Source organism: Ciona robusta, chromosome 1, assembly GCF_009617815.1.
Source record: "Ciona robusta chromosome 1, ASM961781v2".
NCBI classification, from domain to species: domain Eukaryota; kingdom Metazoa; phylum Chordata; class Ascidiacea; order Phlebobranchia; family Cionidae; genus Ciona; species Ciona robusta.
Window position 1 is genome coordinate 1,894,604 of NC_143235.1, and position 17,342 is coordinate 1,911,945.

Below are 17,342 nucleotides of genomic sequence, written 5' to 3' on the forward strand. Positions count from 1 at the left end.
AAAATCTCTCGACCGAACAGAAGAACCAAAAGAAGGAATTCATTCTTACATTTCCACACTGCTGCGAATTCTAGCAACTCGGTGCATGATGCAAGCTGTATATTTCTGCAGTGGTTTGGAATCAGATTTTCGACATTACGGCCTCGCTGCACCAATATACACCCACTTTACATCTCCAATTCGTCGTTACTCTGACATCATGGTTCACAGACTACTCGCTGCAAGCATAGGAGCTGACAAAACATTTTCAGAACTTTTAAACAAAACAGAAATCCAGAATGTTTGTAAAAACTTGAACTTTCGGCACCGTATGGCACAATATGCACAGCGCGCGTCTGTGGGATTACACACGCAGTTATTCTTTCGTAGCAAAGTAGTTCACGAAAGCGGTTACGTTATCTTCGTCCGTAAAAACGCAGTACAAGTTCTAATACCAAAGTATGGCCTTGAAGGGACGGTTTTCATGGATAGAGATTTTGAAGGAAACACCACAGTTAATGCTGATGACTTGAAGTATATTGAGGATAAATGTGAAATTACTGTGCGTGGAGTTAAGCTGTGTGTCTTTGATGAAGTTACAGTTCAAATATCTCATGACGCAACTAATGTACAACACCAGAGGATAAACTTAAAACTTGTGCACCCGAAAATAAATGGAATAAGTATTCCAAGTTCTGTCTAATTTGGACTTCTGGGAAGTATATATGTTGTAATATAATGCAGGACTGGGGGTATATTGTGGTTGTGGGCGCTAATTCATTTTAAAATATCATGATTTTATATTGAAATTCAGCACATGTGTAATGTAATAAAATACTTGCTTTTATGTTGTATGCAAAAAAAATTGCATTTCAAACAAAAATTTTTTTGCTAAAATCCACCACACTGCCTTTATTAAACCACTGCTTAAATTCCAGTTCTTAGAATGGATAGTACCAAGGATTATTTAGCAAAAAAACTTAATTCTGACCACCAAGATTTAATTCACGACATTTCATTTGATTTATTTGGCAAAAGATTTGCAACGTGTTCAAGTGACCAATGTGTACAGGTAGGGGGATTTGTTTTTATAATTTGAATTTGATAACATTGTATTCTATATAGGTGAGTTCTTGTCGAAACTTGGGTTTAGGCAGATTTGGCCAATTACCCCAGCCGACCAAGGAGTTTTTAACAATATTGCTGGCAGTAATTATGTTTTAAATATTGCAAGCTATATTGGGCACCTTAATTCAGTAGTTGCAACTTGCAACACTCCTAAGAATTAAGGTTCTATACTTGCTATAGCACTACTACCATTGTGTGGGTGAATTTACTTAACGAACATTTCTCTAAGCAACCCAGTGGTCACTGATAGGTTAAAGTTGCAGTTGCCATAAAAGGTCTGTTAGACTTTGGTTTTGTATTATTTATTGTAATAGTAACAGTTTAAAAAGTAAAATTACTACTTACTTTAACATTGTACTACTACTGTTACAGGTTTGGGATTTAGATGAAAATGGAGATTGGCAGAAAACTGCTTGTTGGAAGACACATAGTGGATCAGTATGGAAAGTAACATGGGCACACCCACAGTTTGGACAAGTATTGGCTACTTGTTCGTTTGATAAGACTGCTTGTATATGGGAGGAAAGAGGTATGAAGTGTTTTAAATACAGCTTTATTTTAATGTACTGCTTATAATAAAATAAAAAAAAGCTTATTTTATTTTTTTGATTGCGGTAGCGACGATTTAGAAATATATAGTTTCCTAACCAGTGGGATACAGCTTTATTATGAAGCACTGCTTGCTTTCTAACCAATGATATACAGACTGCTGGTTATTAGCAGTTTTAACCAGTTCATAGCTGTACTGGTGGAATTCAACTTTATTTTAATGCGGCAATACATAATCGCTACAGCCTAATTACCTAACTAGTAGGGGTACTGATTTGATGATGAAAGGGTTGTGAAATTACTAAGAAGGATCTTCCATTTGTCCAAGTATTATGGAATTCTTGAATATAAAAAAAAGAAATTGGAAATTTATACGTTGTTAACATGTTCGAAATTTTTTTTACAGTTGTTGAAAATGCCTCAAACAAAGTTGAACATATATGGGTGAGTGTGGAACGCTAGGAAAAATTAGAAAATAATATCTTGAACCTAAATCTTTTATTTCTCACCTCAGGTAAACAAAGCAAACCTTGTTGACAGCAGAAGTTTCGTTAAAGATGTCAAGTTTGCCCCAAAGCATTTAGGTCTTCAACTGGTGGGTAGGAGTGATTTGCAAAACATATCTGCACAATATAAAATGTATTTTAGTACAACCTTTACGGGTTCAGTGCCCGACACTGATACCATTTATGTATGTTCCTTGGCATGACACTTTAAGGACATTACCCCAACGCAGTGGTCCCTAATTTGTAGAATCTTGGGTATTTCACTTGCATGGAATAGTAACAAAGTCCTAAAGCACAAGTCCCCTAAAATTATAATTCAGTAACCCACTTACCTAGGCTACCTGCTCAGAGAAAGGAGTTGTTCGAATATATGAAGCTCCTGATGAGATGAATCTAACACAGTGGTCGATGCAGGACCAAGTGGAATGTAAAATATCATGCTCATGTATTTCATGGAACCCATCCACGTATGTAACTTTGCCTCTAAAAATATAATGATAAAGAGTATCATCTGTATTTCTATTTTATTCTAAATGGGTGAGGTCCTACAGCATGACACGCCATTGAACATTTTTTGGGCCAGAATTACCCGAAACCCAGGGTGTTTACACCCACTGGATTGAAGTAATATTTTAGTGTCTTTTTCACACATGTCTATTGGTATCATTATCGTAACTCAGATTGTTTGGTTACAAGGACTAGAGGCAGAGTAGCTCACCAGTAACACTATGCCAAGACCCTGGTTATTGGCTTTAAAGTGGTCACCAAACTTAACTACTCAGTGCCAGTTAATGCTAATTAACACAATATATATGACAGGTCACCAAACTTAGTTTACTTAGTTGCTAACGTTCACACTCACAGTATATATCTCACATTGCTTTATTTACCCAGGTACAGATACCACAGCCCTATGATAGCAGTTGGTAGTGATGATTCAAATTCTTCAAGTGGAGGAAAAGTTTTTATTCTTCAGTATAACGACACTGTAAGGTGAGGTTTTGGTATATTGGTAATTCTGACAAAGGGTTTAGGCCGAATACCCCGACCCCCAGACCAGAGTGCTGCAACTCGGTAAACATTGCTCAAACTTGCTCAAACTGGGTTCTGGGTTTGAGCAATGTCATTTGAGTGTCTTCCCCAAAGACACTTAGACATTTAGTTTTTCTTTGGTACCGATATAATCAACTAACCACTGGGCCACCGCACAGACGATACCATTGGATATCATTAACAAAAATCTCAAGCCATTTACATTGGTACAACACCAGGCCATTTACATTTCTCCTACTTTAACTTACTCTTGGTAAATTGATGTCATTTGTTCCTACAGGGATTGGATTAAGATTTCCACCATAATGATTATAACTGACCCAGTTAGTGACGTCTCATTTGCTCCAAACCCTGCGTTAAAATATCACAGATTAGCTGTTGCTTCAAAGGATCTTCATATTTTCCATCTTAAACCAATGAAGTAAGTACAATTACTATTTAACTGTTCATAATGGCAATTTCAATATGGCATAGTACCTTGCCTGGAATAGAAAATACGTTTATTTGTACATCGTATCATAATTTAATGAGCCAGATGCCACATACAATCGTTAGTTTACTACGTAAATTTAACCTATGTTTTTGGTACATGTAATAGCATGTAGTTTAATAACTATTAAATTACAGTGAGGACAATGATCCGAACTATGACATACAGAATACTTCTTATGAACATAACCTACAAGAAGTTGCTGTACTGCCAGACCATCGCTGTGAGGTATTATACTACATGTGTAAAGGTGGCTGTACACAGTATCCGGAATTCGTCCAATTTGTTTGTTTTGTCCGGTTTTTCGCTGCTGCATGCGGAATTGGACACGGGTTTGCATACGAATTCGCATGCCGAATACTGTGTACAGTCACCTTAATGCTATTTAATATATTTGGCTCCAACTTGTTGTTCAAAAGCAAGGGAGACATGACCAGTATGGTATCTGAAAGATACCGGGATCAATGCTTAATGGGCTACTGATAGTCTGATACCGTTAATGGTATATGTGTCCTTGGGCAAGACATTTAATGAACATTGCTGTAACCCAGTAGTCACCAATGGATCGTAGCACCCTTGGTGTAAATGTAATAGGCAAACTCAAGGATAAATCTAAGGTTGCATGGCATGTCTTGATGTAGGACCTCACCTATATTGAATAAAATGTACCAACTAATATACAATGTTGAGGCAAGGGGAAAACTCTGGCCTAAATCTTAGATTCCGTAGCGTGCCTCAATGTAGGTTCCTACCCATATATAAAGAAATAAAAGTCACACAAGCAAAAAAACCACTAGATCACCTAAAATAAACCTCTTACCCAACAGGTAACTGGATTGTCGTGGAATGAAACCGGCACTGGACTTATATCTGCTGGTGTAGATGGGCAAATATTCTTATGGAAAGGTGGGTTTAAAATTCATGTTTAATCAATTCTCCATGTTTGGTCAATTCTGTAGCAGTTCAGCAATGATTGTCCTGTAGATAGGTTGGAGTTTTTGACATGTTATAATTATAAATTAATTTAGCTCTGCTGAATTTATTATTTTGGGACAGTAGATGTGACAAACTAATAAAGGCCTGAATGGGACTTTGAAATGTCAATTCTAAAAAATAAATTTTGGTAAACATGCTAGAGTTAAAATTTACATACAAAGAGCTAAGAATTATGAACACAAATAAACAGTGAGCCTACTTAATGCCCTAAACTCTATGATAAGTGTTAAGTTCCTCTATTTTTTTGTGATATTTTATAAATGTATTTGTGATATCCCATATAGCACGTACCTGTTTTCGTGGTAATCCATAAATACTTTAGTGATATTCCATAAGTCTTGAATCATTTACATTAACTTTCTTTTACATTAACTTTGAATCTTTCTTCTTAGCAAACTACCTCGGCATCTGGAAAAAAATTGGTTCGCTGAAAGGTGAAATTGCCTCGCCTGCCGAACCGCAAACGTTTCCCCAAAACAACTCCCTTACAGCAGTTGCAATCAACAACAGGTACACTGCACGTGGATTCCAGCAAATACAACTCAAGCGCTAAGGCCACAAAGTTAGGTGGCTGGGGAAACTTCAGAAAGATTAATTTGTGACTTGAACATGGGGTTACAGAACTTTGGAAATTTGTTCCTTGCCATTCACTCTACTTGTGACTTTAGCGTCTGGTTGTTTTTGCCGCTGTTTCAATATCTGAGAAGAACTCAGTCTTGGATAATGTGGTGGTGCTCATAACATTCTATTATAATCCAAAAATCATAATGTTTTAATTTAAAGCATGGCATGATTAATTAAGTTCCTTTGTATAACTCCTTGCATGGTTCTGTTTCATTTTCGTTGTACTTTTTTGATAACTTTTCATTTTCTTAAATCGGTGGCAAATCTGTTGCAACCATTAGCCTTATTTTCACATTGGTCTGTGCAACATAGAAAATTGTGCTTGTTTTTTTTGCTATCGAAATACAATTTGTAGTGAATTGAAGTTTTGCATTTATTTTGTTCTGTAGTTTAGGGTAGTTAATACGATATTTGTTTTTATTTTAGATTTATAGCAACTTTTTTTATTTGGTTTCTTGGGTGTAATATTACTGTGAATAATACCAACACCTGATTATTAATCTGTTATTAATAAGCTGTGTAGGATAATGGGCCAATTCAGGCGTAAATGCACCCAAAGTTTGATTATGTCTTTTTCGTAAATAACACGAAGCAACAATTTTTTTTATAAATTACTGTAACAAACCATTTACTAAACAATCTACCTGTTACTAATCAATTTCTACAGCTCCTATAAAATCAAATATTTTTCTGTAACATAAAAAGAAAACGTAAAAGTGGCAAAATTAAGCATGTAAAAGTAACAGTTTCAAAACATGTAACAGGAGTTTTTGATAACTTGCTTCAACAAAAACTTTAGCTAGCAGTCTATATGTTGCTATGTGTACAAAATTTACGATATTTGGATAACATGCAAAACAATTATTTCTTTACAGAATATGCAATCTATATATTACATGTAGAAATGTCATAACAGTAAACAATATATACGATAGTACATGTACAAAATTTACAATATTGGATAATATGTAAAGCAATTTATTTTTACAGAATAAATTTCCGAAGGTTCACTCAAGGACGACCTCCCCCTCCTGTGAGACCTCTAGCACCAAAATTTGCGGGAGCTTATTATTAAAACTATGTTTAGAACTTATATTGATATTCACTGAGCACTAAAGTTAAGTAAAATATGCGGCAACTTACTAAACTGCTTTGAGATTGACATTTTGAAAAATGAGATGGCAAACATTAAATCAAATATGCCAATGCAAGTTTGCTTATCTAGTTATCATTAATTATAAATTTTATTCCAATTCTTTGCAATGGTATTAGATAAATATTTTTACATTGTGTACATATTGATACCATGCAGTCTAACCTAACATATATATACACATGGCTGGATAAGACCATAACATCTGGAACTATGAGTTAATTCCTAACAAATCAACTAAATTTATCACAATTAGAGAATTTGTTGCATTTACCAGAATGCTATTCTAGTAAACTAGTATATTTATCCAGCTTCTGGGACAACATACTGACTGAAATTCAGTCTTCAATAAACATAATCATACACTGCAGTTATTCTTTCTTTACTGGCATAATATTGCTTATTACTTTGCAATCGTGTATGTTAATGCATTCCTAAAAACACTAATTTTTTTACTCTATTCTCCCACCAATCTTCGTACACCTGGGCGTTTGTTTAATAATATATGTGCTAAAATATATGCTTATTTAACTACTTCAACCTGCCTGTATTTTGCTCATTACTTGTACCGTGTATGACTTTTAACTTGTAAAAAAAATAAAATCTTTAATTTGTGGGGTGTTTCAAGTGCAATGCTACAAGTTAATATTACACTATTATGTGATGTAATCAGTTTTGTCCAACATCTTTTGTCTGTTGTAAGCATTCTGTTTGAACGGTATACTTGCCGCGGCAATTGATGAGCAATAACACAAGAACTTTATCTATACAGTAAGGTGGGGTAAGATGATCCACGTTTTTATTCTTTTAAATAGTTCTATTTGGTAGTAAGTAAGAAGTATTTACAGAAATGTAACCGTATCACGACTCTAAATCAGTGTTGTTAATTGTTAAAACACATTTAGGAAATATTGGTTGTTATGTGTATACAGTATCTATCCATTAAATGTGCCAGCAGTTTACATTCATTCACATTTCATTCATTCATTTATAGCCTACTTCTACTCAGTGTAACTTTCGCAGTGTGCTCATGGGGGTGTACTAGTGACAACAAAAACCATGTGATGCTGTTGCTATAGTTACCAGCGACAAAGAAGGCTCGTTTTTACCTGGTCATCAGCATGCTGTGCTAAAGTACTATATAGTATTGGGGTAGACTGTGTTTTCAGTACAATAGTCACCAAGCAAGTACAAGTTACATGACTGCTATAAATAAATTGATATACAAAATAAACCTCATATTACGCCTAAAGCGAGGACTAAAGTTTGGTGTTTATTAGGAAGTTATGTTTCCCAATTACGTTCCATATAGCACATAGTCATTTAACACACAGTCCGTACATATCCCGATTCCGATTCAACAGATGCCAATTTATAAGTAAAGTTTAATTGCAAATCTTTTGGTGGTTATTCAAACGTTTTTTTGGCAGCAGAATATGCAGCATATGTTTCAGTTTTTAGGTAAAGGTCAATTAAAAGTTTTTACCCTTAGTTTGAATGCTGCAGAACAGTGTGCCGACTGTGCTGCAGAACAGTTAACATTGTTCGATCAAAAACGAAAACTCAATATCGCGGTTGCTGAAGTTGCTGACGAGGGTTGTTGGTATAAAGTCTGGTGAATCATTGATCCGAAGCTATTTCATCGTTATCTGCTCTTTGGGTTCAGGTGTATGTTAAACAACAGAAAGTCAAGTTCGTAAGCAAGCGTGTATGAAGAGCAGCAAAACAGTATATAGTAGGGTGGGGGAAGATGGGACACATTTTCATGCTATTTTCTCGTCCCATTTAGTAGTAAACAAAGAAAATTAAAATAATTATAAAACCATATCCTGACGACTCCCATAGGCCGTTGTTAATTGCTTAAAACACGATTAGGATGTTTGGATATTATGTGCTAAATGTGTCCCATCTTCACCCATCCTACTATATTACTTATTTATATTTTTATCGTGTAATGGGAACATCTATACTATTATAGCGGGAAAAGCGAGACGAGCACCTTTGGCATATATTATCCAAATATCCTGTTTGTGTTTTTAAACAATTAACAACGGTCGATGGGAGTCGTGAGAACACGGTTTTATAATTCTTTAAATGTTCTTTGTTTTCTACCAAACGGGACAAGAAAATAGAACAAAAAGTTTCCCCATCTTTCCCCACCATACTATATGAAATAGAATCTATTTGTAGTATAATAAAAAAACAAGTACTATTACGTGTCATAAGAATTTCTTTTATGATGGTTCTAAGTCTATATTATCGTTGGGTGGAAGATTGATATACCCGCAATCTCACGTCCCTCAAAAGTCTGGTTATTATATTTTGTGCCAACGTATAGGCTACTATATAGCAGGGTGGGGAAGGATCGGACGCCTATTCTAATAATAATTTATATATATTCGTGTTATAGGAACCATAAACATGGCGAGTAATATAGCTTTGGAGTTGTGTAAAGGCTTGTATACATGGACAAGCGTGGCTGTCATAGCTGTTTCTTTGTTTTATATTTGGTGGCGACGACCGCATAACTTTCCACCTGGGCCTAGAGGGTTACCTTTGATTGGTGTCTTGCCTTTCCTTGGCCGGTTCCCTGGAGAAGTATTTAAGAAGTGGAGCCTCGAATACGGCCCAGTGATGTCCGTTAGGATGGGTAGAAGTGACGTAGTGGTTGTCAACACTGGAGACAGTTTTAGAGAGGTGGGTTATTGTTGGCTTACTATGTGTATTTAGGCATGAAACTTAACAGTAGTTGCTCTAATCCATTGGTCGCTATGGGTTGTTTAAATTGTCAGAAATGCACTAAAAATGGACACACTTAGCATATAATATTCAAATATCCTGACGTTATTTAAACAATTAATAAAGGTCTATTGGAGTCGTGCATGGGAATATAGTTTTATAATTCTTTAGTGCGGTATTTGTTTACTACCGGACGAGAAAACAGAATGGAAAGGTGCTGATGGTCCATCTTACTTCACCCTACTATATTAAACATATTCCTTATAGGCTTTTGTAGAACAAGGAGCTAACACAAGTGGTCGACCCCCTGATAGTATGATCGGTCAAGTAACTGGAGACAAGGGACTTGTGTTCAAAGATTATTCGGCAAACTTTAAAGCAACAAAAAAGTGGATTTTGCGAACTTTATCACAGTAAGTAATATTAACAAGTTTTCTAAAGTTGCTGCGCCCAATCGTAATTTATTTAACTGTTTAAAACACGTTCAGGATATTTGGATATTGTGTACTATAAAGGTGTACCGTCTTTCCCCAATCTACAATATGTATCCACAAAACATCATTCATCAACTAAACACACACTGTGCCTGAAAACTAAGAAAAACGTTACATTTCTTAAGAACGAAGTTAATCTAGGCTGCAGAACATAGCTTGAGATGTTTAAATTAAACTAACGAGTATAACCTATATAGTGCACTTACCATGCCGTTCCTTATTTGGCCGTTCCATGCAGATACGGTTTAGGAAAAAGGGGAATGGAAGAAAAAATACAAGAGGAGGCTGATTGTCTTGCTGGCTATCTAAGGACAAAAGTTGGGAAACCCGTCGACTTTAAGGTGTTCAATAAGTTTATATAGTAGGCTATAGGGCATGGTGGGCGTGTTTTTATTCTATTTTATCGTCTCCTTCGGTAGCAAAAAGCAGTATTTACAGATTGTATAACCGTATCCTAACGACTATAGGAAAAGAAATAGTAGTTGTTAAAAACACGTAATGTACTTGAAGAATGTGCTGTAACGATATCCATCTTACCCCACAAGCAGTAATATATATGCTACTGACTAATTCTGTTTTAGTTAAGCCTGTACTGTCTTACATCAAACGTTGTGAGTCTTATAATGAGCGGACGTCGGTACGATTACGAGGACGAGGAACACCAGAAGCGGCTGGAGCTAATACATCTTATGTAAGTTTAAATACTTGCAAACCATATACGGATCTAAAATAACCTTGTGCGACGTGACACTGACTCGTTATACCACAGGTGTTTTGTTTTACGCACCTCCATAAGATGTGCTGAATCATCAGGTTTCCTATTTTACCCAACACACGGCCTACTAGAAATATCTATGCCGAGCCAAACAGTACTAATACTTTATTTACGAAATCTACGTTTTGTTTTAACAGATTCGGCGACCCAAACGATGCGCCAAAACTTTTGCTCATCGATCTTTTCCCAGCTTTGAAATATCTTCCCGTATTCAAAACAGCTAACGATAAACTGCGCAGCCGAATGAAAGCTGTTTTAGGTAGTATACAGATTCAAACTACTTTATATTGCGAATTACAATATAAAGAACTATAGGGCAAGATGGGACCTTTAATACATAATATCCAAATATCCTGATCGTGTTTTAAACAATTAATACCCGTCAATAGGAGTCGTGAAACGGTTTTTATAGTTCTTTGAATATTCTATTATTAATACCAAATGGGATGAGAAAATGGAACAAAATGTGTCCCATCTTTCTTCACCCAACTATATCATGTTTCATATTCGTGTTTTAACAACAAACAACGCTTCTTAAGACTCGTAAACATACGATTATATAGTAGGTTGGGGGAAGATGGGACACCTTTTCATTCTATTTTCTCGCCCAATTTGGTAGTAAACAAAGAAAATGCAAAGAATTATAAAAGCGTATCCTCACGACTCCCCTAGATCGTTGTTAATTGTTTATAAGACGATCAGGATATTTGGATATCATGTGCTAAAGATGTCCCATCTTCCCCCACCCTACTGTATAATTGTTTAAATGTTCTTAGTTTGCTACTATTTATGTTGATATTACTACGACGCTAATAAAAGTTAACACAATTCAAAGGTTTTACTCGAAGCAATATAGAGGAACATAAGAAGACATTCGAGAAAGACGACATTCGAGATTTCATCGATACGTTTCTTGCTGAAATGAAATTTGGCAACGAAACTTCAAGAGACAACTTTACAGTGCGTAAGCTTATTCTGTTCTACGCTGGTGAAGTCTTACGACGTAAAACACCTTATATAGGGTCTAACGTTTAGGCAAGAGTTGACTTATCATCACAAAAGTTTATTCAGATAACCAAGCAATTAAATTGATTGCGATCTGGAGTTATATAATGACTTGGTACTACTAAAACACAGTTGGGATAGCGTTAGCAGCCGAAGCCCATATTTTCTGACTGTGTTCTAAAAGGCTAACTCTGTTAACATTCTCTGTTTTCTGGCAAATGGGACAAGAAAAAGAACAAATAACATGTTCCATCTTACCCCCTTTCCACTATGTATTTATTGAGCATCCGACTTTCTTTAAATCTAACATTAGGTATAACAAACCTTGGTTGTGTAACTACTTTATTCTGTTATAAACGTCCCATTTTCTCCACTCAACTATATCTTATTTGGTAACTCTAATATTTTGATACAGGAAGACGAGTTGAATGTTTTGTTTCGTGACTTTTTCCTTGCTGGCTCAGAAACAACAAGCACCAACATTTTGTGGATTCTATTACTGCTTGTTCACTATCCTGAACATACTGCAAAAGTGATTAAAGAAATAGACACCATCATAGGTGGGTACTGGTGAGATGATGTATAGTAGGGTGGGGTAAGATGGACACAGATAGAACATAATATCCTAAATAAATTAGAAAGTGCCGGGATACATTACAATTATAGTAGGGTGGGGTAAGATAGGATACTTTAAGCACCTAATATCCAAATATCCTAAACGTTTCAAACAATTAACAATGGTCTATGGAAGTAGTGAGGATACGCTTTTATAATTCTTTAAATGTGTTTTTTTGTTTACTACCAAATCGGACAAAAATAGAAAAAAAATGTATGATATTTTTTACATTACTATACCTATACAGGACCAAATGCATCCGCCAGTTCCACAACGCATAGCTCACAAATGCCATTTACTTGCGCATTCATTCAGGAGTCCATGAGGTATCGCACAAGTGTGCCACTAGGCGCCCAGCACTATTGTCAGAAAACTTTTCAGTTGAACGGCTACACAATACCGAAAGGAACACTGGTAAGATAGATTTACATCGTATACGTATATAGGATAGTCGCAAAAAAAGTTTGTTACTAATACATACTAGTAACAACGCTGCACGTTATACAACTTGGGTAATGATAAACCAATATTACTACAGCGTTTTTTAAAGTTATAAGCTCACCAGACCAGTATACGAGAACATGTTAAGTTATTTATATATCAAGATAAAGTGTCTAAAAATGGCCAATATTGTGTCGGCGTCGTACAATTTATACACCAACAAAAATACATATACATTGTAACTCATAAGCGGGCCAGAGGTGTATGAAACAGGACACCCGTGTTATAAAGACTGTCGTTGCACCTGAAACATTTATTAAACCAAAACATTTCAGATATACCCAAATATATGGGGTGTCCACAACGATCCTAAATCTTGGCCAAACCCATCAAAGTTTGACCCGTACAGACACATTGACGAAAAGGGGAATTACAGGAATTCAAGCAACGTAATTCCATTCTTGATTGGACCTCGTAATTGCGTGGGAGAAGCTTTGGCTCGACAGGAGATTTTTATATTTTTGGTAAAAATTCTCCAAAAGTTTGAAGTCAAACCGGCGCCTGGTGAATCGCCTTCAATAGCTGATGGCGTCAACAGTGTGGTTTTCAGTCCCCACAGTTTCAACCTTATACTGCAAGAACGCTAAGGCTGAGCAAATCTGTAGTAATTACTAATTATCTAATTAGCATTTATGCTGCGAATTGTGTCCATGTATATATCCAACATCGTCAACAAAAAATGAATGAACTTACTTTGTCTCTTCTCTCACGTAGCATACTATACTATATGCTGTATATTTACTAAGAATGAAATAACTCTGCTGTATTCCCCTTTGCTACACTTTACTAAATACAAAACAAATGGTGGCGCAAGAGACCCGTCTAAAACAACATTTGCTACATTAACCAATGCATTTTGGGACAACCTGGGCTTAAACCATGAATCCCTGGTTCCCCTGCAAATCACGATAATATTTAAGAATATTCTCCGACTAAATGTCGTATTTACCGTTTTGTAAGAAAGAGCAAATCATATGAATTCTTAAAACATAGAATGTGTACTTTACATAATATTGCCACAAATACAATTGTCAAATACTGTATAACACCTAAAACAAATAAATATAACTAATTTTAAGGACTCTACGTCTACGGTATGTGGAAAATTAAATGGAAGGCGGGAAGGTGGAACACCTAAGCTTTAAAACATAATATCCTGATCGTGTTTAAACAATCAACAACGGTTCATGGGAGTCGTGAAGATACAGTTTTATAATTCTTTAAATGTTCTTGGTTTACTACCTTAATGTTTTAATTCCATCATCTTTTAATTCTATTTTCTCGTCCTATTTGGTGGTAAACATGGAACATTCAAAGAAATGTAAAACCTTATTCTCGCGACTTCTATAGATCGTTGGTAATTGTTTAAAACACGATCAGGATATTTTGATATTTTGTGATAAAGATGTCCCTTATCCCACAGTACTATATACATAGCAACGAAACGGTAGTCGTAAAAGAACTGTACTGATTAAAAACATATTTGCATTTAATTAAAAAACAACAGAAGCGTGGTCGCAACACCTAATAACAAACAACAAGCCATTTATATTATGAAAAAGTAGTGATATACTTAACTAGTAAAACACGGTGTTTAGTTTATTTTGATGTCGATTTTTAAAGAGTCCACGTTTTGTGGACGCACTGGTTTATAACACGGTCTATTCAATGCACGGTCAAGCAGGAAAAAAACGGGGTCCAAAACAAGTCGCGACTCCCGAACCCCCCGACTGGGTGCGCCACACTGCCTATAGTAAGGTATATGGTATTGTGCATGCAATCGTTTAATAGCGATCCTACATAAAGGTAAACGTTGTGGTTTCTATTCGAAGAGAGGGCGTTCATTCTACTATCATTGTTCCCGACAATGTCGATTGTTGAAATAGATTTGAAAAGAAATTGTGGTTTGTTCGCTTTTATCTGACGACAAAGCTTTTCTGCAGGAACAAATTATATTGTTAAAGCTTCCCAGATCGAATTTTAGATAACAGGCATGTATGTGGTGTAAGCTGGATACCGTTAGCGCATAATATTCGATATTTTCTAATCGTTAAATTTTTAACAACGCTATTAGGATTCCCTTAGGATACGGTTATATAATTTTGCCATTTTGATTTTTTTTTATCATCAAATGGGACGAGAAAAGTAAATGAAATCATGAACCATCTTACCCCAACCTATAATATGCGAGGTAAATCTCTTTATAGCGTATATACCAGATTGGCGGTTTGTGACGTCATAGTCGTGTTTGTTCCAGCACAAAGAAATACCTTAACGTTGCTGTTAGTAGCCAATGTCAGAATACAGTAGAGTTAAATTGTAAGCGCAGTAAAACAGCCTGAATGGTCTGCTTTACAATGCTCGTCGATTCGCTCATTTGAGAATAAAACGGAACTATAAAAGAAGCCATTCTTTCGCTGGCTCGAAATTGGAAAATTCATTCAATTCGCGAAAGAATAACGCTTTGTGATTTGAAATAGTAAAACGTCGTGTAAAGGATACTGCCCTTTTATCGTTTCCTTTCATATGTGTCTTATATTGCTTTGCTAACACGGTATGTGGACGGTTACATGAAACAGTATGGTTGGTTAACTAGCTGTACGTGTTCGTATAGAAGTATTTTGTTCAACTGCTGTAATGATGTTACCATCATGGGTATTATTTTAAGGAACATTATAGAGCACACTATTTAACGTACTTTAGCTATATAGCCATGTAAGTAAAACTATGGGTTACGAAAGTATTTGAAAGGATACGTGCTTGAAATATGTGTTTGAACTGGATTACATGTCAACCTTATATAACAGGATTAATACTAAGAATCTTTTTATAGAAAGTGGCGCATACAAGGTAAGGAAGTTGTATGTTTTTATTTCGGAATGTTTATTTATTTTAAACAAAAATAATATTCACACACAAAGTTACGTACGGGTATATAGCTAGTAAGCAGGCACAAGGTGTTTTGTATATAGCTAGTAAGCAGGAACACCTGTGTTATAAAGACTGTCGTTGCCCTCTCATGCGATGGTAAATAACATTCGTTCATTCATAACTACATACCATTCTTTCTTTAGTCACTTTAGTGCATTGCACGCGCTACCTAAGACTTTGCTAGAATAAACTTCCTTTTTGATATAATTTATTTCGCACACATATAATTTGTTCTGACTAATTTTTGTTATAATTATCGTTAAGTTGTTGTTTGTAGAGAGCTCTGTAGCCTACATTAAGTATGATACAACTAATTATAGTACCGTGGGGTAAGATATATACCGCTAGAAAATATAATTTCAAATATGTTCTTAGTTATTTTTAACAACGCTCTTTTAGAGTCGAGCATATGAGCATATGCGGTTTACATAATTCTGTAAATGTTCTTTGTTTAATACCAAATAAGGAGATATAAAATATTGAAAACATGGACCATCTTACCCCAACCTATTAAACAATAACGAGAGTCGCTGTCACGTTTCAAAGTATTTTTAAACCAGCCACTTTTAAAATCAATCGCCTTCTGCTATAAATTTAAACATTTTTTTTCAAACCAAGTTTGGCGCTACCAAACGGTTTAATGTTTGTGCCACATATACCGCCGGGTGTCGCTCAAAGTAGAATAAGATATCCTAAAGGACTGCGATTTATAACAACAATTCGTGTTGTACCATATGTGTAACGTTATTTTGAAACTTGTAACAGTATTACAGGCCTAATGTTAATGTTTGCAACTTTTAAAACACCAGGGATATTTTCGCATCAAGTTACCAGAAAAGCTATTTTTAATCTCAATTCCAAACAAGGTGAACTCGATTTACTGACGTAGTGAAATGGGGTGTGACAATCAATATGATTTGTTTGAAAACAAGTCGGAATTGTGACGACAGTATGACGCAACAAGCCTGTGTAGCAAACCGTGACTGGCCAGGTGTTTAGCATATGTGGTGGCAACGGATGTCTCATGTAAATACGTTGCACGATAACACGCTTCAACGTATAGTAGGTAGAAGACGGTACAAGTTTTCATTAACTTTATTGACGCATTTGGTAACAAACAAAGTTTTTTAAAAAAATTTATAAAATCGTATTCTACGACTCTAAAAAACGTTGCTAATTTTTTAAATCCCGATTAAGAAATATGAGATACTGTGGGCTAACATTTTCCACCTTACCCCATAGTACTACTATATGTACATTTATTAAGTCGTGAATATAGTTTAATAACTCAAAAAGAAAAAAAAAACAGAAAAAGTAAGTGTATTTACGTTAGTATGTATTTTGATTCCAAAGCCTTTGTCCTATCAGTTTATTTAACTTTATTTTTCGACCGGTAGACGGCGCAAGGGAGCAACTCTAAATATCAACAAATCTTTACACATCGAATTGTTGTCGTTTTCCACAAAATTGGTCAATATCCGCCAACTTTTATTGAGACAATGAACATTAGCTGATACACAGCTGTTTGTGCAGACTATGTTTATCATTCTCCAACTCTAAGCTAATAGTTACACGCAAGGAAATGGGTTTCCAAACACTAAACAATGAAGGAATGACTAACACGCTGCTTGGGCGAGTCCAATGCTGAACGTAAAGAGTAATCTAATTACATATTTCGCTACCGAGTGACGTGATATGTAGAAAGTATACGATACGCCTTGTTTTCAAAGGCGGAATATTATTCGTTATGAAAGTAGTCTGTACTGCGCGGCCTTCATATTCATTGGACCTTAGCTTGGTTGC

The 17,342-nt window shown here is 35.5% G+C and overlaps 3 protein-coding genes across 3 annotated transcripts in view; all 3 read left to right on the forward strand.

The window, feature by feature from the left end:
* Positions 1 to 917, forward strand: part of LOC149741250 (exosome complex exonuclease RRP44-like) — a gene marked incomplete in the record, with an annotated part of 10,781 nt that extends 9,864 nt beyond the window's left edge. The window contains 1 exon segment of the mRNA XM_089888256.1: positions 5 to 917. Within this exon segment, the coding sequence (XP_089744382.1) occupies positions 5 to 682 (678 nt within the window).
* LOC149741252 (nucleoporin SEH1-like) lies at positions 918 to 7,092 on the forward strand. Its single transcript, XM_089888230.1, has 11 exons — positions 918 to 1,051; positions 1,480 to 1,636; positions 2,063 to 2,100; positions 2,171 to 2,251; positions 2,499 to 2,629; positions 3,057 to 3,155; positions 3,496 to 3,636; positions 3,843 to 3,933; positions 4,533 to 4,611; positions 5,094 to 5,211; positions 6,316 to 7,092. The coding sequence occupies exons 1-11, from the start codon at positions 926 to 928 to the stop codon at positions 6,398 to 6,400; spliced, it is 1,146 nt and encodes a 381-aa protein (XP_089744356.1). The 5' UTR covers positions 918 to 925; the 3' UTR covers positions 6,401 to 7,092.
* Positions 7,093 to 8,864: 1,772 nt separating this feature from the next.
* Positions 8,865 to 13,673, forward strand: LOC149741253 (cytochrome P450 2C3-like). The gene is made up of 9 exons (XM_089888218.1): positions 8,865 to 9,175; positions 9,485 to 9,630; positions 9,950 to 10,052; positions 10,293 to 10,402; positions 10,624 to 10,745; positions 11,322 to 11,446; positions 11,907 to 12,051; positions 12,355 to 12,521; positions 12,884 to 13,673. The coding sequence occupies exons 1-9, from the start codon at positions 8,900 to 8,902 to the stop codon at positions 13,193 to 13,195; spliced, it is 1,506 nt and encodes a 501-aa protein (XP_089744344.1). The 5' UTR covers positions 8,865 to 8,899; the 3' UTR covers positions 13,196 to 13,673.
* Positions 13,674 to 17,342: the final 3,669 nt, after the last annotated feature.